Source organism: Pocillopora damicornis, chromosome 2, assembly GCF_964200805.1.
Source record: "Pocillopora damicornis chromosome 2, jaPocDami1.2, whole genome shotgun sequence".
Classification (NCBI taxonomy): Eukaryota; Metazoa; Cnidaria; class Anthozoa; order Scleractinia; family Pocilloporidae; genus Pocillopora; species Pocillopora damicornis.
This window is the reverse complement of record NC_142671.1, coordinates 2,536,899-2,559,552: the sequence shown is the minus strand read 5'-3', so window position 1 is coordinate 2,559,552 and position 22,654 is coordinate 2,536,899. Positions and strand designations below refer to the sequence as shown.

Genomic DNA, 22,654 nt, shown 5'->3' with positions numbered 1-22,654 from the left:
TCACTTTCATCTACAACCGCAGTACAAATATGAATTATTTCATATAAACTCCACATCATTTCACTGCACGGGAAGATATGAACTCAATAAATTGACGTCGCTCCCAATGTGTGGCTTCATAGCTCAGTTGGTAGAGCATCGCACCGGTATCGCGGAGGTCACGGGTTCGAATCCCGTTGAAGCCCTGATTTTTTTCAGGCTTCTTCTTTCCAATTGCTTAAATTGGAAATTTACTGCGATGATCACATTTCACTTTCATCTACAACCGCAGTACAAATATGAATTATTTCATATAAACTCCATATCGTCAAATTGTAACAAAGTTTTCTACAATGGCGTTTAAAGTGTTTTCAAAACCATTTTCAACTTTTGAAGAGCCAAAAACAAACAAAAGCGTTTTTCAAAGTGAGCCAGAGGTTCTTCCCTGTTTTGAAATGAACTACAAATTCTTGGAGAGGCATAAAAAACCTCTTTCGCTCGCGAAAACGAGAAAGCGAGAAAATCCTGTGAACGCGGCCCATAAAATGGCAAGCAAAAGTTCAACCAAACAAGACGAAGAGGCGACAACGGAAGAAGTGACAGGGTCGATTGTCATATATATAGAAGAAGAAATAAATACCTTTAATCGCGATGTTAAACTTTCAGAGCTTTCGCTTGGACACTTCATTTCTTTCAGTTTTGCCACCAAATAGGTAAAAGGAGTAAATTATATTCCTTCTTTGGAAATTTGAAAAAAGATGTTAAAGATAAACGGCTTGTAAATTCAGTGAAATACCACTATTATCCTTAAGATTGTGTGAAGCTTGTTTAAAAGTTTGAGAACAAATCTTAAAACAAGCGCAAGGTACAAATAAAGTTGTCGAAAATTCAAATGTGTACGATTGACCTTGCTTCTCATTCGCTAAGTCAATGACAGATTTGACAGTTGACTTTGAAATGGCTTTCTGGGGCGCGCGCTCAGGATAAAAACAAACAATATTATAACTGTTCTCTTTTTTTTTTCTTATTTTTATTCAGTTATGCGATTCAAGGAAAATCCATTTCCTGGCCCGTTATTTCCGCGTTAAATTGCACTTGAAAACCGGTATCGCACTCATCGCTTCGGGATTTGTGCTATATCGGTTTTCGCGTACAATTTAACGTGGAATTCTCTCGTCAGGTAATGAATTTTCCTATAGAATCGCATAGCTAAGAGTAAACTCGCGGTCTGATTGGCCATCGAAGAAAGGGTATTTACCATGGAATTGCACTTGTACATGAAGTGATATTGCCCGAATCGTGAAGCCATGAGTACGATATCGGTTTTTCAAGTGAAATTTAACGTGGAAATCACTCGTCAGGCAGTGAATTTTTCTATAGAATCGCCTCACTCAGAGGACTTACACAAAAAAACCATTCACTAATGGCCATTTATTAAGAGAAAATGCTCTTTAACTTTATTGAACACTTATTTTCAGCTGTTTAAAGCCTAGATTAGTTCGCATCTTCTCTTAATGTGAATTAATCGTAAAACGGATCGCAAAATTGTTTCGGTCAAGTTTTTGGAAATATTTTCGCAAAGGGTTCTCTTGTTTTGGTTTAATTCAGCTAGGTTTCTTGTATATGGAATTTATGATCGGAGACGGCCGTGTTTCTACATTTCTTTATATACCTTGACTGACACTTCCAAGGAACTTGTATTCAGCGATTCGGTTATAGGTGGCCGAGTTTGTAAACAACTTCCACTTTACAACTTCTGCACTAAATTTATATTAAGTTGCTGTTTTAATTTATGGGAAAGGCGGCACCTTAGGTAAGCTCTTTCTTCTCCAATTTTTCTGTTTGCCCTACTGTTATGCAACAACCTTTAAAGGCAATTTTCTCTGCTGTTCTCATAGGATTTTATATTTTGATGTCGTTAGACCGTTCTTTACAATTTTTATTTTGCTAATATTTTTTTCGTTATTCTGGAACTAAGGTATGACAGTAAGAAAATTGAAAGTCGTTTCTGTAACTGGTAAAAAGAAAAGAAAGAAAAGTTACACGCAGCCCAACACGATTGGCTGTCGTAAGTTGATGGACATTTACTAAACTTTTCTAATACTTGGGATTATTGTTACCACCGAAAATACTGTTGTCTGGTCTTGCGAAACTGTATGTAACGCAGCTAGTTCTCCAAGAAGTTGTTATTAATGAGGTGAAGTATGAAAAAAGGAGTGTTAAAGGAGTGTTGAGAAGAGTTGATTTTGCTCGATTGCCTTCTCCTGTAATTTCCGAAAATCTTGTCGGTTGTGATGCTGCCAGACCTAAAACCATGCACAATGGCTTTCTGGTAGAACTTCCTCTGTGCTTGTCCTGAATCCCTTCAAGATAATTCTGGCCAGGATCTTCCCCACAAATAAGAGGAGTGAGATACGTGGTGGCTGCTGCACTCACTCCTATATTCTTCCTTCTTGTAAAGGTGACGATAAGGGAGTAAGATGCAGAATTGCAAAAAAACTTCCCAAATTTTAAGGCTTACTATTATTGTTATTGTTATTGTTATTATTATTATTATTATTATTATTATTACTATTATCATTATTATTATCGTTATTACCGACTCTTTTCCTTTCCATCGCGCTCATAGGAGATCATCACCCTCTGTGGAGATGTCACGTAACGCATTATGTACCTCTTTATCACGGTTTTTACGCCGATTCCACAAAAACCAAGTGACTACACAAATAACTGCAGCTACCAAAGTGCATGATGTAGCAACTACAGTTGTCTGAGATGCTGAATTTTCTGGCTTTCGGTTCATGGAGATGGGAGTGGGAGTTTCTGTGGGTAAATAATAAAAAAAAATGCAGCAACAAACAGGTTGTGTTTAGCAACAGCGCTTGTAGTTAAGAAGGACCCCTCTTCCCCTGCTTTTTTTCCCTTCTATTTAAAAAAATATATATCTAACCTATGTTCAAGACAGCCACTCCTGATTGGCTTCTTCCAATGGTATTATTTGCAATGCATTGATATTTTCCATAGTCTTCCATCTCTACTCTCATTATAAAAAGCTGGCTGCGATTGGTTCGCCCGTCAGGAATGACACGAGCTCTGGGGTCAGACTGTGAAGGGTATGTGGCATTGTCCTTTACCCAGTAAATTGTTGGCCTTGGGAGACCCCTAGCAGTGCAGCTTAAGGTAGCATTGGAACCAATCAGGACACTTTGGTTCTTTGGACCTTCAACGATCGTAGGTTTCTGGGCATCTGCAAATTGACACAGAAAGAATTGATATGAATGAATGGGACGTTATGAATTGTCTCATTGGTAATCTTTCTATTGGAAGTCGGGGCCCAAGGCTTTTTTGCCGCTTAAAAGACCCGGTTTGAAGAGAACTAAACTTAAAGGGGAGTCTTGGTGATAAGAGGACTGAGGAGGTACAGTGACCGGGTGAAACTGAAATGACAAATTTTAAATTTTGCATTTTACAGAAAACACTGCTTATTTTCTAGCTCTCGATACTCTGGTGACACAGAGAGTTTTTTACAATCTACGGAAATATCTCGCTTACTTGGTGATGGGGGGATTTCATCGGGAGACTGAGTTGACATGCAAGTAGAAGACTTCGTGGAGTTTCAACTTTGAAATGATAAGGAAAACAAACAATAATGCATATTAATGACTAACCTGTACCTTTCGGGGTTAAGAAAGCTGGCAACGACAAATTTTTACCACCACTGTTTTTGGCTCCTATATCAGTGCTTTGGTTCTGAGGAACTCCAACTAACTCTGGCGCAGGACCTGTAGGGAAAACGTACATTGCAATAAATATCCCCTGTTATTACTGATATAATCTGGTAGGAAGCTTATTCAATAAGCAAATGTCGGCAGAAGAAGAAGATATTTTCATTATCACACTTTTGTGCCACACAAGAAGATAAATTGCATATGCAGGTACTAACCTTGAGTGTGAGCGTCTTCCTTTTTTCATTCTAATAATTATCATTACCTTTTTTTTGTTTCACAAAATAATTCTTTTCTCATCTTCCGAAGAATATTTGGAATCATTAACTTATTTTATCTAAATTTACAAAGTCAGGCAGTTACACAAAGGAAAATGATAACGTGAGTTACACAATTGGCGATTTTGCACAAAACTTCCCCTAAAAAGTATAGGACTCCATTGTTTTCTTTCACCTATTCCCATACACTCGTTTCAACCCAAATACATAATTCATATAAATAAATATATATTGCTTCAGCATCGCCGGCACCGTATTCAGCGACCACCCCTGTGTTAAGCAGTCGGTTGCATTAGTTTTTGTCAGTTGCCAAAGTACCAATTTGTTTCCCCTTAATCACTGTAATTTTTACCTGTATCAAGCAGTTGCCTCTACTTAGCGGTCCCAGTCGACCTTTACTAAGTCCCAACGGCCTCTTTGTATTTCCTTCCACCCGTTTTTGATGGCCACTTATAGCCGAACCACCCGAATAAAATTAAGAATAATCCTTCAAATAACTTTTCATCTATGTCTCTCTCCCAAAATCGAAGTAAACAGTGTTTTTAAGCGAGATTCTGTACATAAAGTGGTCAATTATAACAGTGGCGTTAGTGGCGTTGTGCATGTTATGATTTTGGTTTTTTGCTTGTTTTTCTGTTTCTTTTTTTCGCTATAATACCCCCTATCGGTGGAAACTGTATTAAGAGGTCAATCTACATTAAACAGTCACACCACCATTCCTAGTGAGTGGCCGCTTAATACGGGTTCGGCTGTATCAAGTAATAAGATACGTATCAGGACAGGTCGATCGAATTGCTCCTGATTCTAATTTAATCGTTATCTGAGTGAAGAATTTCGTTCTTTGTTTACTACATTTCGAGTCTTGTCAGCCAATGGCCACACAACGGAATTTTCCTTTTGCAATGAATTATGTATTGGACTTTCCTGTTCATACATTCCAGGAGTTTCTGATTCCAGGAGGGGCTGATTATTTGAGACTCCTTATTCCTGAATGAAACATCTTCGACATACATCTTCGTATTATCAAAAACTGGATCTTTGGATAATGCAGTTCAAAAGTTTTCGTGACTTAGCCATTATAGGTTATGGGTCATTATACTGTGTGCGCGCACGGAGACGAGCTACTCCGGAAGCATTCTTGTACATTGTAACAATCCGTTGTTCTTACAAAATAAAGTTGGCAAGATTAATGTATATATGTCCAAGGGCGTTTTTGATTCAACAACTATTCCACTATCATCGCATATCCAACAAGCGCGGGTGGACCAATTGTTTATTAAGGGTATTATAAGCCTGGTTTGCTTACCTTGAATCACTATTTCAAATGATTTCCTCGTGCAGTGGTTTCTGTAACCATTGCCAGCTTGGCAGGTGTAGCGGCCAAATTTGTCAACTGTCAGATTTTTAAGCACTAATGGACAGCTTAATTTACGTTTGTGTGCATGTATGTTTGAAGGCTGCCGGCACTTAGCTCCAGTTTCCTTATTCTGTGGATCGTACCACTCGATATAATTGACCCATCTATCGTGATATCCTTTATCCAGTGTTCTGGGCTCCGCTGTACAAGTCAGGGTAACGGAGGCACCAAAGGGTAATCTGTTGTTTTCTGGACTTGAAGATATGTCCACAATGGGTCTGACTGGGTTGGAGAAATTAAACGATAATTTAAAAAAATCAATAATATGCAATCTCTTTACAGCCTATCCGACGATGAGAGAGATTATTAATAAATCTATCTTATAAATTTAATAAATGTAATTTACAAACTCTTTTCCGATCAAGAGTTATAATGCAGCCTTTTAATGTTAATTTTTAACTTTTATGTTCCACCTGAAAAAGGCCGAAACGTCGCGCGTGCATTTAAACGCTGGATTAGTCAAGAGTTTACCTACGTCCTTTCTTATCTACACATGCTAAACATTTTGATGAAGATACCTACATTCTCTAGATCCTTTGCCTAAGAGCTGTTTGTTTGGTAGCCATTTTACAGTTTCTGTACATACACACATTCATTTAATGTGCACTCAAGGAAAAATTGGCATAAACATGCTCTTTAACTAGGACGTTTAAAAGAAGTTAACACTACTTACTCTTGAATTTGGAATCGCATGTTTCACCTTTGACGAATGGAAGGATCCATAAAGCGCCAGTAAGAGTTGATAGTACTAAACACATCGACGCTTCTCGAAGCCAAAAGCTACTCATCATCATGACACGTTGACAAATTTGTTGTTTATATGTTTGAAGTGGCCTGCAAAAGGGATTGTTTATTCATAATTAAATAAGTTATTTTATAGAGGAACGTAGTAAATTGAGGCCATAAGTCGAACTAGGTTGTCATTAACTTATTGCACCTAAACTCAGGCAGTTACACAGAGGAAAATGAAAAAGTGAGTTACACATTTGGCGATTTTGCACAAAACTTCCGCTAAAAAGTATAGGACTTCATTGTTTTCTTTAACTTATTCCCATAAACTCGTTTCAACTCAAATACATAGTTCTTAAGAAAAATTTTACCATATACATGTGGTTTTAATTTTGCCTCTTAACTTCAGCTTTACCTTACACGTAGCATATATTTAAGATAGGTAAATTCGCCTTCTTTTTAAATTTTATTTTCTCCGCCCCAGAAGGACTACATCTGAAGGAAAAGACATCTTGGTCAGTTATTCGGCTCATGGAAAATGTAACTTCATTAGGCAAAAATGTACATGTTAACGGAGAGATATCCAGCCGCGTAACTGGTCCTTAAAGTGGACACGTGCCTAAGAACTCTCGTTTCTGGAAGATTTAATTTATCTCTCAACCTCGTTGAGAAATGTAAGAGGAGATGTTTTCAGTTGAGTGTCAAACGTGAGAATACCCGCCAGCATTGAAACTTAAGGATTCAGTGTCCATTCATTGAGATTAAAAGATCTGAATATTGACCAATATTGCCTTTTAAAACTGAGGTAGAAGTGAGGGAGAATTTTACTCATTATATGAGTCGTGTCGTCTGAAATAGTGACAGCGATATGCATGTTTTTATTTTTCCTGGAAGCAAAAAAGTTGACCAGTTCAGTTTTTATCCGTCATATGCATGCTTCCGTTTGGCGACCGTATTAACGAGATGACAATGGGAGTTGAAAGAATCATTTTTGTACATTTTCCAAATAGTTCATCGATAGCAAGAACAGCCAATTTGTTTCTTATAAATAGGCCACAAGCTTATCTCATTTTTAGCTCATTCATGCTGAAAGCAATGAATAGCTCTTTTCATGCGGAAAGCAATGAAGGAGGTATTGTGGTAAAGCAGATGTTGGCGGAAGTTGTAGACCGTGGACGGAAGTTGTATTCCATAGACGGAAGTTGCACTGTGGACCGTGAACGGAAGTAGTCTCACATGCAATCCTTCCCCACTTAGTGAAAGCCAAAATTAATTTCGATGAAGCTCGTAGCGGGTTCATTTCAACACCACGCTGTTATTGTGACCGATCTTGTCGGCAAACAACGGAGGATTACAACGGATTAAACCTTAAACGATAGGTTTATTCCGCTACACGACTCATGGTCCTTAACAACTACAGTCGGGCATTACATTCACCACTGAGGAGATTCTGGGTCCTAATACACCATATCCCTCCCCATTTAGATAGAAAACAATAACATTTAGTAGAATTAGAAACAAACCAAGAATTGGTCCAATAAACATAAACATGGACTGGCAACAAAGTCAACAATGTCTCTGAGATTTCAGTGTCTAGATTTTTAAATATAATAGTCTTTGAGATAGCTTGGGGCCACTCTATGTCTCTGGGACCTCCTAAGTGGAACTTCAGGCTCAACAACATTTGGTTCCGGTATCACCACACCCTGCTGCGGGGTCAGTTTATCCTGCTTATGGGGCTCTCCAGTCATCACCACTTCCGGTATACTTGGTGTATTATGATGTGTATCACCATTCTCTAGCACTTTCTTTACATGAGATGCATTGCGTAGTATTGGGCTCCTCCTGGGGATTGTACGATCAAGCTCTTGCCATGCTTGTTTACCACAGTGTACGGACTTGGTTCAAAACGGGTTGTGAGCTTGTTTTTCCTCTCTTGTTGCACTAGTACTTGATCTACAGGGAGTACCTCTGAGTACCTTGCATTTCTCTGCACGTCAGCATACGCTTTGCTCTTACTCTTCTGTTAATTGTCCCTATCACGCACTTCTTATTCGACATATACATCGCTAAGCTCAGGGAGTTTGGTACGTATTTTCCGTCCGAAGAGCAACTCGGCAGAGGCTTACACCAGTCGTTGAGTGAGTTAGGCTTCTGTACGCTGCAAGATAAACATTCAACTCTTTCTTCCAGTCCTTCTTTTCAGCATGTTCGATTTGGAGCCTTTTCAGAAGTGAGCCATTTTGGCGCTCAACTTCTCCATTTGCCTGGGGCCATTTTGCTGTTACTCTGTGATGTCTGATTCCCTGCTGTTCCGTGTACTCTGTAAACTCTGTTGCTACGAACTGTGGTCCATTGTCAGATGTCAGGCTCTCAGGTGGACCATGTCTTGCAAATATCTCTTCTAGACTCGAGATGACTTTAAAGGCAACTGTGGATCTCATGATGTCTATCTGGTAGTAGCGACTATAGTAGTGTAGTGGTGGCGACTATGGTAATACACGACGACCAGTATGGACTCACCAGTGGGGAGTGGTCCGAACAAATCAAATGTCAAATCTCTCCATGGTCCAGTCGACAATGCTGTGCTCCTGATAGGCTCTGGTGGGCTGGGACGGCTGACTAACTGACATCCAAAGCAGGTTTTGCAGTGTTTTTCAGCATCCTTTTCCATCCCGGGCCACCACACTTTATTACGCAACTTCTGTTTGGTTCCAACGATGCCTAGATGAGCCTAGTGAGCGAGGGACAACACCCTGGGTCTGAGTTTCTTCGGGATAACGATTCTTTTCCCTCTTAATATCAACTATTCCATGTTGCACAGTTCACTACTACATGGGAGGTATCTCTTGTGAGCTAGCTGATTCCACAGTTTTCTGTTTAAGCATTCCTTGACAGCACAGAGTTCCTCATCGATTGCTGAGGCCTTTTCCACTTCTCGTGCAGTCATAACACAGGGGATCGCATTTATGGCTACAAATCTGACATATTCTTCAGCTTCAGCTAAGTGACTGCTGCTGGTTTTGAGATTTCCCACTAGCCTTGAGAGGAGGTCAGCAATGTCACTCGGTCCAGGCTCATACATCACCTTGAATTTGTATGGCTGCATTCGTAGCACCCATCTTTCAATGCGTGCACAGGGTTTTGACCTTCAGCCGTAGATAACTTCCGGCGGCTTGTGAATTGTAACAAGATCAAATGGCACACCATACACATAGGGATGGAACTTTTCGCAGGCCCATACGAGCGCCAGCGCCTCTTTCTCTGTCTGCGAATATCTTCTCTCGGTTTCTGTCACCATTCCTCTGCTTTTGGGTGAGTACCGCTCCCAGTCCAACTTGGCTGGCATCAGCAATTACAAAGGTTGGGGCATCTTTGTCTAAGTATCCCAAAGTTTCAGCACGAGCCAATTGACTTTGTCAGGCAACGTAAGGGCTCAGAGACCGTTGCCAGGTCGGGTATGAAGCGGCCACAGTAGTTTACAAGCCCAAGAAAACTTCGGGTTTCCGATACTGTTCGAGGTTCTCGCGCCTCTTTCACGGCTTTAACCTTTTCTTCTGTGCAGCTGAGCCCGTTCCCGGACAATACCATGCCAAAGAATGTGAGCTTATCCATGCTAAACTGGCACTTTTCTGCAATGGGGGTCAGTCCACGTTCCTTTAATCTCACAATGGCTTTCTCCAACTGCAGATCGTGTTCTTTCTGGTCTTTACCTTGTACGATGATCTCATCTGAAATGTTCTCTTGCCCCTCTATACCCGCAACTGCCGTCTGGATCTCGTAATGATACTGTTTGGAAGCAAAGTTAACACCAAACAATAGTCTCTTGTATCTGTAGCAAATGTAGTAATCTCTCGTGATTCTGGGGAAAGTTCAAGTTGGTGGTATCTCCACTTAAGGTCAAGTTTGGAGAATACCTTGCTGCCACTTATGCTCTGAGTAATCTCATCAACAGTAGGGATTGGGTGTCTGGCTCTCCGCCTCATTAACCCTTGGCATGTCAATGCAAAGACGTATGTCGCCCCCTGACTTTGGAACAACAACGATTGGATTAACCTATGGTGAGGGCCCTTGTGCAGGTTCAATAATGTCTAGTTCAATGAGTTCTTTAATCTTTTCTTCCAACTTTGATCTCATGCTTAATGGAGTCCTCCGCATCGGCTGTGCTACTGGCTTCACATCTGGGTCGATGTGGAGTTGTACTGCTCTGTCTCTCTGTCTCTGTCAACTTTCCAACGCCGCTGAAAACATTTGGGTCTTCTTTTGCAGGACTTCACCAATGGTATTTGGGTTTGCACTTACTGCAGCGATGCCTATTCCTATTTTCGGTACGCCTAGATTAGTTGCAGTGTCCTACCCTAGAAATGGGTCTCTTTCACCATTGATCACACAAAACGTAGCACTAGCAGTGTTGCTTCCTGCAGAGACTTCACAGGAGAATGTTCTTATTACATCAAGTGGGATGCATAGGCATAGAGTTTCCTACTCGAGCGTGCTGATTCGCACTTTACTTTGTTTTTCTTCAACCACTCCCATGTTTGCTTGTCAATGATGTTAGTGCTTGCTCCAGAATCTATGATCATGTTCAGCTTACAACCGCCAACGTTTACTCCAATTTTCTCCTCATTCTTTTCCCCTACCGTAAAAGCATACACTGGCTCCTCTTCTTCGTGGTGGCAACCAACCATATTTGCAGCACTTCCCTTAGGTTCCTGTGGCCTTTGGTTTGCTTTTGCTTTTCTTCACCTTTCTGCTTTGTCTTCAATGCTCTTGAAAATTTCCTTCCAGCCCACATCGATGACAGGATTGACCTCGTGCTGGACAGTTGGAATCTCGACCGAAACGCTCGGTTCTACCAAATTGATAACAAGTTTTCTTACGGCCGGATTTGGTACCTCGTGACTGGTTTCTCTTGCCATGGCCTATTTTTGTTCCCTCTATTCGGTTTACACTAACTGAATTCTCTCCGTTTTCTTCTATGGTCATTGCAGCAAGCTGTGTGTCAACTTTCTCGCAGTTTTCGGCTATTTCAAGCGCTTTAGCTAAAGTGATACCTTGACGTTCTTCCAGGAGTTTTCGCTTTATGTACATGCTGGTGCACTTGCAGAGGATTTCATCACGAATTTGGTTATCTGTGCCTTCGCCATGGTCACAATCTTTGGATGCTCGTCTGAGACTGGTTGCAAACTATCGGATTGTTTCCCCTGGTGCTTGAATTAGCTGTCTGAAACAATGTCTAGCATACTTAGTGTCGACTTTGAGAGCGAGATATGCGTTCAGTGCAGCGACCGCTTTCCGGTAATCCTTCAAATCTCCTGTGTTCGGTAAGGAAAATATCTTGAACTTCGAGACCCGCAAGATAGAGCATTAACGCACGTCTCCTGCCTGTTGTTCGCGTTGTCTTCATTTAAAATTAAGCCTTTGCCGTCTGCAAATCGTTCGAACACTGTCAGTCATCGCTTTCATCGCAAACCAAGCGTGTTTTGGTCCCCATGACAGTCGAATGTTCGTTCACCATCGTCCATGTTTCTTGCGAACTTTTCGTCTCGCTGACTTCTTGGTGTCTTGTTTCACCCTCGTCGCCAATGTTGTGACCGATCTAGTCGGCAAACAACGGAGGATTACAACGGATTGAACTCAAACGATAGCTTTATTCCGCTTACGACTCGTGATCCTCAACAACTACAGTCAGGTGTTATATGCACCACTTAAGGGGGAGTCTGGGTCCTAATACACCAAAGCTGCGACCAGGAGGAAGAGCATGAGCCGCACATTTGCGTTCGTCTTCGGTTGGTATAAAGTAATCATTGCTCCATCACTGTGCTTTTCTTTGGGAGCTCTTCAACATACAGTCCACACATCAATCATAGCGGCTAAGATAGTCTAACTAAATTTTTTTTTCGAGCTCCAATATCTCGGTCCAGACTTGAGTCTCGCTCGAACAAACACAACAATACCAATCCGATTAGTACAAAATGTAGACTGCAGAATACAGACCGGGTACAAAAAGCAGACTGAGAATTTATACTGTTTTTTCGTCTGATACTTGACACCATACGTGATAACATGTCATCTTATCATTTACCGAGCGTCACGCAATCCCTTTTCCGTGATCATCTTTCTCGATTATTTGCACTATTGTGGAATATTTATTCCATGGCCGTTTCTTGATCATAAACGTTGTTAATATAATTTCAAGCCTTCGGACAGTCGAGAATGTCTAATTGTCGCGTGCCACGGGTCGCGGGTAAATTGTCGCGGGTCGCGAGTGAAATGTCGTGGGTCCAAAAATAGAACTTTAATAAAAAAAATTGAACTTTTTTAATTTGACCTGATAACAAGTAATTAGCTGATGACAAATTTCAAATTGTAATTGCTTAAATTTTGTAAAAGTTCTTTTTTCATTGCGAATTGTTTGGAAGAAGAAATGAACAAAAAATTCAAACGCATCGATCTCAAAATTTAATTATCAGTCAACAGAATTGCAAATTGTCAAACCATTATCTTTGAAAGCTGCTTTTGCGATGTTAGTAAATGAACTGTCAGCTCTGATTCTATCCGGTGGTTTTAAATTGGTCCAATGTGGTATCCTGTTTATGCATTGATGCTTCGGACAAAAATAAAACATTGTTTCTATAACGAAATTCTGTTTATAAGGGACATAAACTCTTTAACGGTGACGGTAACTTCATCGTCATTTTGGATTTTTCTACAAGCCCGGCATCTTGGTGGTTGTCTTCGTTTTTTTCTTCTTCTTTTCTAGAGTCCAGACTTGTTGGTTTTTACTTCGAGGGTCATTTGAAACGTGGTCCTGTATTACTTATCTTCTTGTCTTTGTTGTGGCCTTTTTATAAACAAGGTTCTGCAGTATAAAAGAGTCTGCATTTCCAACAACAGACAGGGCTTCGTTATCAGTTAGAAATAGCTGCTGCAAGAGATTACTGTTTTCTGGCAGTTATGTCCAAATGGTATGTTTATATTTTTCTTCTCCAGCACAATCACAGGAGGGACTTTTTCCAATGTCTACTCTATGATTAGAATTTTTTCTTTGGTTAACTATGTAAGCTCTATGATGGGCTGTGGAGGAGTCTATTACAACGGCGACGGCGACGTGTGACTTTTTTACTTCCGGTTACGTACTGCGCATGAGTAGATTTCTGAGACGGCGGTGTCCCTTCACGCCCGGACGTCTAGAAGCCTTGTTTGACGTTGTGCGAAACCGTGGAAATTAAAACCCAACTATGGTTAATGAATCAAGGTAAAAACGAGACTTTGCTACTAAATTTAAAGAATACTAGTTTGTTAGAAATATCCGAAACGAACAGAGCGTGGAGTCTTTTGTATACGACCACAAACTGAATGGAGAGAGATTTGACTTATTTTGCTTTGTATTTGTTTGTGATTGTACTTCACTCGCTATCACTGAGCTTTCTTATCACTTACTTTCCAACTTTTTTCTCGATCAAAAAAAGAGAACAATTAAGCTTAATTTTATTTTGGGTTTACTAGGAAATAGTAGAGAGATTATGTCGGCAGCGGTACTAGTTACATTCATCATCGGTCATCTTGTTGAGATCGAAACACTCGTAGTTAGTGTACGGTAAATCCGGATTTTAAGGCTTGTGTAAATCGTAGAGAAGCACGAATTCTTCAGCGTTAATCAAACGGGAAGCATGAGCCAGGAGAATAGTGTCACGGAACTTTGGCATGGCTTTCTAAAAAACTTTCGTTGACTTAAACACGATAAACATCAATGACCGTCGTCAACGTTCTCGCTCGTAAAATTCGTAATCTCAATTTTGGCGGGAACGCCAACACGACGTGGCCCCGCTCGACCCAGACTTCTCACGTTGCCGTTGCCGTCGCCGTCGCCGTCGCCGTTGTCGGATCGTAAGGTCCCTATTGAATTTATTATGAGGTCTTCCTTCTTCCGTTTGCAACCTATCGACAAAGGTGTTGTTACGAGTCAGTCGGTAACGACCTTCTCGTGTTGCGGTTGACTTCGACGTTTGACTGACACTAGCATTGTGCCGATCATAGGGATTGGGGCTCCCAGGTGCATCTTGGTCTTCTGTCATCAAAGCCTGCACGCCAGTCATCTGTGATCTTAATTAGAACCGTATAGTAAAAGTGACCCTTAAAAAAGTTACACAGGTTGGAAGAAAAATGCGGAGGTATGGCAGTGTATATCTGGTCAAACAGGACTTTTTCATATACTTTGGATGTAACTGGAAAGAGAGAAATGGGACGATAATTTGGCCTCTCATTCTCATAAGCTTTTTTATGAAGGGGTGTCACGTTGCTTGATTTCCATACCAACGGACGTGATTGGGTATTAAAACGGATCCCGAGAATCAGAAAATTGTATGAAGTACACTACAGTCTCAAAGTTATGTCCATGGGGCTCGTTGATATTGCTCGACTTCTGTTTCTCATTTGTTATCCATTTTCATTCAAGTGTCTTAACGGCGACCTTTTTGATTAAAGCCCAGTCACTTCTTTGTTTCATCATCGACAGTATAACGTTACTTTTAATTTGAGAGGGAGTTAGGGCTGGGTTGTCACGCAATGTCTGTCTTACATCCTCGACTTGTTTAGGGATAGAAGGCTTTGAAGGGCAGGTAAGGTCACCGCAATGATAAACGAAGACGGATTGTTCCTGCACCCGCGACAATTTTCGAGACCCGCGACAGTTTACCCGCGACCCGCGACAGTTAACCAACGACCCGCGACCCGAGCCGTTTAGATTCTCATCTTTGCACGTGGTCGGTATGTTTCATCTTTTTAATCGATATGTGTTCATTTTATCAACAAAAATGCGGACCGAGACCAAAACTGCAACTTCGACTTGATATATTTTCAACGTTCAGGGTGTACACACTTTGATTTTCACATATGTGCCTTGCATTATTTTTGGCTTACATGACGAAACGGCCAATTTTTAAAAGGGAAAGGGTCATCCGCACTAGCGACAAAATTGGCTATTTAGACAAATTTTCCATCATCACCAACACTTTACAAGTGCGGTTGGTTTGTCGCGGCTTGACAATTTTTTTGCCGAAGTGGACAAATTTTCAAACGCTCCGTCGACAAAATTTGTCCCGGGTAAAAGCTTAGCAAAATCTACTAAATTAACAAAACCGTGATGAACTTGTCTATCATTTGTGGTAAACGCTACCATTAGTGTGGTAATGGTACTGGGTTCAGTTTACCAAAAGATTGCAGTAACTGTCCTTCGCTGCGAAACTCGCACATTTTACAACTTTAACTTAAGATGAATCCCGGTAATTGGAGTTTTGATCCATTGGCAAATTATAGCAACCAGACGTATGAGCAGAACAGGTGCTCGAATGTGCCACTCTATGAAGACCAACAAGGAAACAATATTCATTCAGCCGGGGCAACCTACAAAAGTGGAGTAATTTTCTAGTCGCCGCTTCATCAGACCAATAATGAAGTTGTATATGTGGCCGCCCAAGATCCAGAGGTGAACCGAATTTAGTAGCTTTTTGACAACTTCGACATTTTTAGGGTGGATGCAACAGAGGAGGCAAAAATTTGTCATCACAAGATTTGTCCTTTAATTTTGTCGAAACAATTCTAGTTTTGTCTGCTAATGCGGATGGGCCCAAAAGCAAAGCGTTGCTTTCGTGACTGGCCATTTGTTTACTTTTCTGGTGGTTTAATCTCTCATCTGATTGGTGACTACGCAAATAATAATAAGTGAAAATCAGACTGCATGAAGGCTTGAAATTCTATTAAGAACGATTGTGGTCTCTTTGTTAAAAACCAAACACAACGGCTGCTTTACTTAAAACAAAAGATATCAAAGAATATTTCACAATAGTGGAAATGATCGTGAAAGATGAGCGTAACTAATATTTTGCTGTCTTGAAAGTTCACTTAAACCGAATCCAACTATATCTATATTCAGTAAGTCCAAGAAATCAATACAAACTTAAGCCATAACATGACTGAGCTGACTCCAAGAGCCCTTTGATTCTTTCTATTTTTTCCTTTTTCGATATGTGAATGATGGCGACTAAAAGTGACATTTTGAAATAGGTGAGTGAACATGACAAACTCCCCCCCTATAGTCAGAACAAAGATAAGATATGTCATAGCGTAAGGCCCAATGTGTCGATTTTTTTTCCTACCTGCGATAATTGTTTGTGAAAAGATCATATTCTTTATGTAACGTTAATTATTAGTCATCTAAAAAATTCATCCTAATGCAAGCGATCAAATGTACCCTGATGATTAGCTAGCGGATAACTGAACAGGTATATCATATTCCAGCTCAAATTCACACAGCTGGTAGACTCCCGCTAACATTACAAATCAAAGTGCTCTGTGAGCAAACTCGTGAATTGACACATGATTTTTTAGATTATGTTTAATGTTATCTGGTTTAGGGAATTTTGTGGTTGATTGTCATATCTAGAGTACGAGCAGTAGTTCAGTGTTCGCTAATGTAGCAAACAAACAAAGTAACGTTGGGATAAGAAGGCATTACCATTGAAATGATCATGCTATTACATTTGGCAAGGTGGATGATGTCATGTGTTTTAAACGTCTATCATTTTTGTTTCTGGTTTAAGAGAAAAGGTTGGAAGTAAATGTGGGTGAAAAGTGAGATTTACTGTCTTTCGTTGTAAATATTAGAAAATCAAGGCAATACTGTCTTAATGAAAACATTAACGATTCCCTCTTTATCAAAAGAGACAAACGGGAACGAGTTTTGAGTGATATAACTAAGCTAAGCCTGCCACCGTCATTTTGGATCTCCGCCTGGGTAGATTTAAGTCACGTGCTAGGCAACGTATAATTAATAACAAGATAGAATTTCATTTCAGGCCTATTTACCAATTTTGTGGTGTGTAACTTTCGCATTTTAGTTCGTTGTGTGTATGTTGAATCTTCAAATTGTCTTGAAACTTAAAAGAAAATTGTTCTTTTAAAATTCACTGAAAATCGGTAGCTAAAACTGTTTGTTTAGGTGTTATTTGATTTTCGTGTTAACTTGTTATTTCGTCAGTCGCCGGCATCTTTTGTTGCTTCACACAGGAAAAACACACGCGACGAAACGTAATGATCAATTTTGTCCTCAATCTCACGCTATAACAGAAAAAGCTTTTGAACATCTGTAAACTCCGAGCGCTTCGCAGTAAGTGATATTTTCAATGAATCTTCGGATTGTTTTCAAGTTCAAGGATTGTAAATTACAATTTTATGAAAAACGAAGGTTGTTCTGTTATTTCAGTGTGAATCCTTGCATGCCTGCCAGTCGCTGGCGCCGCTTGTTGAAACTAAAACGTAAAAAAAAAAACTCTTTAAAGATTATAATTGGCTTCTTTTTCACCCCACCACTATTCTTAGCAACAAAGGTCGCCATTTCGTCTTTTTATTGCACGCCAAAAACTATCAAATGCACTCAAAAGCCTAAAATCTAAAAAAAGTTTACAGGAATCGACCAATCGAGCGAGCGAGCGAGCGAGCGAGCGAGCGAATGCTATTCCCCACATCGTACCTATAACTCGCTCTTGCGCATGCGCGCAATTCACGAGTTATCTTGTAACATAAGATATGTAATAAAGTAAGGCCCAATGTGTCAATTTTTTTTCCTACCTGCGACAACTGTTTGTGAAAAACATCCTATTCCTTATGTAACGTTAACTATTAGTCATTATACTAAAAAATTCATTCCAATGTAAGCGATCAAATGTACCCTAATGATTAGCTAGCGGAGAACAGAACAGTTTCATCATATTTCAGCTGAATTTCAACAGCTGGTAGACTCCCTCTGACATAACAAATAATGAATGGATCTCCCTGTCTACCAATGGAGGAAATTTGAATAAACGCATTTTCCATCATCTCGGTATTTCATACAAATATTTTCCATGAGCGCTTAATGAAAGTACAGAATACGAAGATTGCCTCAAATTAAAGTTAGCTCTGTATAAAACTATGATCATTGTACATTAAGGGAATAAACGTTAGCAAAAATTCAAGACGTCTGAATATTATGTTGATGACAAAAAATGGCCACTAATACTTTCCACCAGGATGATCGCAGGATATTTGTACTCTATTAACGCGTTATTTTTACTATACTTTGTGCTGTGTGATAATCATAAAACATATTGTATCAAACGATTTTGTTTCACGATAAATTTTTCTGAAAATTCTTTTGAATAATAACTTTGTGGTATATACGTCTTCGTCTTCGCTGTGAAACCACGATCGAAATAACTATTTTTTTATTGCCATTTCTTTATTGAAACATTATTTTACTTGGCAAAAAAATGCAAAAGAAATCGTCATTTAAAAAAGAAATTGTAGAAAAAATAAATATACTTACCTTATGGTTTTGCTGTGAGTCTTGTTAATGTACCACTTAGAGGATGATAGTCGAATTAATCATAAGCTGTCGTACAACACGAGGTGTGATAGAAAGTTATGCTCTCTTTACCCAGTCAAAAATAAACCGTCTTTCGAAACGACCTCTTTTATCATAGAAAATCTCGCATTCTCATTGGTCAACGAAGCGAAGTATTTAGCGTGGAATTTGGGGTTGAAAACGAGGCTTAGTGATATTATGTCGCATCTACGTAAACATAACAACTATCCTCAAATTGTAACAAAGTTTCCTACAATGTCATTTTAAAGTGTTTTCAAAACCATTTTCACATTTTGAAGAGCCAAAAACAATCGAAAGCGTTTTTCAAAGTGAGCCAGAGGTTCTTCCCTGTTTTGAAATGAACAACAAATTCTTAGAGAGGCATTAAAAAAAACTTCTTTCGCTCGCGAAAACGAGAAAGCGAGAAAATCCTGTGAACGCGGCCCATAAAATGGCAAGCCAAAGTTCAACCAAACAAGTCGAAGAAGCGACAACAGAAAAAGTGACAGGGTCGATTGTCACATATACAGAAGAAGAAATAAACACCTTTAATCGCGATGTTAAACTTTCAGAGCTTTCGCTTGGACAATTCACTTCTTTCAGTTTTGCCACCAAAGAGGTGAAAGGTGTAAATTATTTTCCTTCTCGAGCAAATGATTTGGGAATTTGAAAAAAGATGTTAAAGATAAACGGCTTGTAAATTCAGTGAAATACTGCTCTTAAGATAAGTGTGAACCTTGTGTAAAAATTTTGAAACCAAATATAAAAACAAGTGAAGCACAAGGTTCAAGTAAAGTTGTCGAAGATTCAAATGTGTCCGACTGACCTTGCTTCCTTTCGCTAGCGCAGACAGATCTGACAGTTAACTTTGAAATGGCTTTCTTGAGTGCGCTCAGGATAAAGTTGAATATTGCTTTCTCTTAATAAATGTTATTGACGAACGGTTTTTGCAAGTCCTCCGAGGAGGGCGATTTTCCTTATATAAATATTTATTGTCTTTAAATTCCCAACACCTGAATACACAATTTTTAAAAGGACACTAATTTTACTTTTGACAATTTTATCGTTGAAATGAAGTAATGCTCCACCAGCGGCACACATACTGCATGTATTCAGATGATCAGATGAGAACCGAATTATGGCACAAATTCATCTGCAGCGCCAACGCACCGGATAATGTTTCACAAATTGGTTGATAAAAGCATTTTCCCAGAAACAGGCAATGCGAACATGCTATTTGCACTTGTCCAACTTTTAACTCATCAGGAACTTTTCATTACAACTTTCAGTTTCGTCATACAACATCTGCTGAGTCGTATTCTATAGGAAAATTCATTACCTGACGAGGGAATTCCGCGTTAAGTTGCACTTGAAAACCGCGAAAGCCGATATCGCACGAATCGCGAACTATAGCATATAAAATAGCATGTTCTAACTATAGCATATGCAAATAGCATGTTCTCAACGATAAAATTGTCAAAAGTAAGATTAGTGTCCTTATAAATTGTGTATTCAGGTGTTGGGAATTTAAAGACATAAATATTTATTTAAGGAAAATCGCCCTGCTCGGAGGACTTACAAAAACCGTTTGCCAATAACATTTATTAAGAGAAAATCATTTTTAACTTTATTGAACACTTCTTATCAGCTTTTTTAGTCCGTATATTCTCTTACTGTGAATTAATCGTACATCGAATCGCAGAATCGTTTTTGGGATCCAATTTGTTTTGTATTTAATTGTTATTTTAGTGATGGGAAAGGCGGCGCCATAGATACGCCCTTTCTTCAAATATTTCTGTTTGCGCTATTGTTATGTAACAACCTTTTAAGATAATTTTCTCGGTTGTTCTCATAGAAAGTCATATTCTGATTTCGCTAGACTGTTCTTTGAAATTTTTATATTACTAACATAATGTTCGTTATTCTGGAACTGAGGTATGACGGTAAGAAAATTAAGGAGGAAATTGGTTTCTGTAAATGATAAATAAGTCGAAGGAGTATGCATGAAAAGTTACACGCAGCTTAACACGATTGGTTGTCTCTGACACTTGGGATGATTGCTGTCACCTATAAAGACTGCTGTCTGGTCTTGAGAAATTGATTCTAACGCAGCTAATACTCTTAGAGGTTGTCATTAATAAAGTGAAGTATGAAAAACGGAGTGTTGAGAAGAGTTATTCCCTTAACACTTCACTCATAATTAGCATGTTTTGCGGCTCGCTTTCTTGAGGCAGTTAGGAGAGGCTTGGTTCAATAGCTCAGATTTAAAGATATTGACAGAGAGCCCGAACAGGTCTGTGGAAAAGGAAAATCTGTCGACAATTTCCTAGATAACATATGTATCAGTTACGACTCGGGCGGAGGTGTCTGCAAAATAAAAGCTCTCTACTACAATATTATCTTGTATTGGTTGAAGATAGTAGACGGGCAAGTTAAAGAGTCATCCATCCGTCCTAGTCCTGGTGTACGCCCCTATTATAGGTTAATGCTGATCGTTTCCTGTAGTCGCAGGGAACGAAATTTAGCCATATAGATGAAGAATCGACACATCCTTGTCTAACCCTATGATTAACAGTAAAAGCAGCGATCGGCTCATCACCGATTGACACTTTTCCAGCATTCCTTCGTGGAAAAATTTAATTATGTTCACAAGTTTATCTGGAAACCCAGACATTTCCAAGATCTTCCACAGCGTTTCCCTATCCACAGCAATTTCCGAAAATTGAAGATCTTGTCCGTTGTTATGTTACCGGACCTAAAACCATGCACAATGGCTTTTTAACAGAACTTCCTCTCTGCTTTTCCTGAGTCTCTTCAGGATAATTCTGACCAGGATCCTCCCCACAAATGAGAGGAGTGAGATACGTGGTGGCTGCTGCACTCACTCCTGTATTCTTCCTTCTTGTAATGGTGACGATGAGAGAGTAAGATGCAGAGTCAAGAATAACTTCCTAAATTTTAAGGCTTATTGTAGTTATTATCATTATTATCATTATTACCAACTCTTTTCCCTCCCATTGTGGTCAGAGGAGATCATCACCGTCCATAGGGATGTTATGTAATGTATCATTTACTCGATAAGAGAGTAAGATTCAGAGTCGAGAAAAACTTCTTAAATTTTAAGGCTTATTATAGTTATTATTATTATTATTATTATTATTATTATTATTATAATCATTATTACCAACTCTTTCCCTTCCATTGCGGTCAGAGGAGATCATCACCCTTCATATGGATGTTACGTAACGTATCATTTACCTCTTAGACACGATTTTTACGCCGATTCCACACAAACCCAGTGACTACACACATAACTGCAGCTACCAAAGTGAATGATACAGCAATTATAGTAGTCTAAGAGGCTGAATTTTCTGGCTTTCCGTTCTTGTGGTGTGTGGGAGTAGGAGTTGCTGTGGATAAATTATAAAAAAATATTTACAATTTTCTGGAGCCTGTAGTCTTAGATTTCAAGCAGGAGAAAACAGCAGTACTAATAATGATAACAACAACAATAATAACAACCATAAGTAATGGTAATAGGACTGAGTCTTATTACCAATTAATCAAAAATTACAATTTCCGAGAAAAGAAGAATAGCAAAGTTATGAAGGAGAGGGAAATTTGCATTTAAAGACTGACAAGATTGGGATTGATTGATTTAAACTACAATTTTAAATGTGATTGGCTGATTTAAAATAAAATTCTGAATATGATTGGCTTATTGAACTGTCCGATAACAAATTTTCCGAAAACAACTTGCTAGGTGAATTAGTGGAAACTAGAAGTTTTTTAATCCAATCACAATCGAGGAAATTGTGATTTTTTTCATCATAATGATGATGACAATGATTAGTGTAGCAATTTAGAATTATCAATTGACAAAGGATGAAAAAACAAGAAAAAGAAGCAGAAAAATAGGAAAGAAGTGTAAAGGATGTAAACTCATTTTGAATCCAGACCTTCGCGATTTTGATCCAAAAGTCAATTCCTTGCTGTTACCGTCTTCAAGATCTTTATTTTTTCCCTTTTATTCCAGAAATATCTAACCTTTTTATAAGACAGCTACCCCTGATTTGCTTCTTCCAACGCTGTTGTTTGCAACACACTGATCTTTGGCATAATC

General features: G+C 39.2%; 1 protein-coding gene across 2 annotated transcripts; it reads right to left on the bottom strand.

The window, feature by feature from the left end:
* Positions 1-1,395: 1,395 nt before the first annotated feature.
* LOC113682180 (leucine-rich repeats and immunoglobulin-like domains protein 2) lies at positions 1,396-18,615 on the bottom strand. 2 transcript variants are annotated; one of them, XM_089197002.1, is made up of 6 exons: positions 18,493-18,615; positions 6,073-6,233; positions 5,289-5,621; positions 3,648-3,761; positions 2,930-3,226; positions 1,396-2,802 (listed from the first exon to the last, which is right to left on the bottom strand). In XM_089197002.1, exons 2-6 carry the CDS (start codon positions 6,191-6,193, stop codon positions 2,603-2,605), a joined length of 1,065 nt encoding a protein of 354 aa, XP_089053128.1. In that variant the 5' UTR covers positions 6,194-6,233; positions 18,493-18,615; the 3' UTR covers positions 1,396-2,602. The 2 variants fall into 2 exon arrangements, with proteins under 2 accessions (XP_089053128.1, XP_089053129.1); XM_089197003.1 differs by having other exon boundaries at positions 3,654-3,761.
* Positions 18,616-22,654: the final 4,039 nt, after the last annotated feature.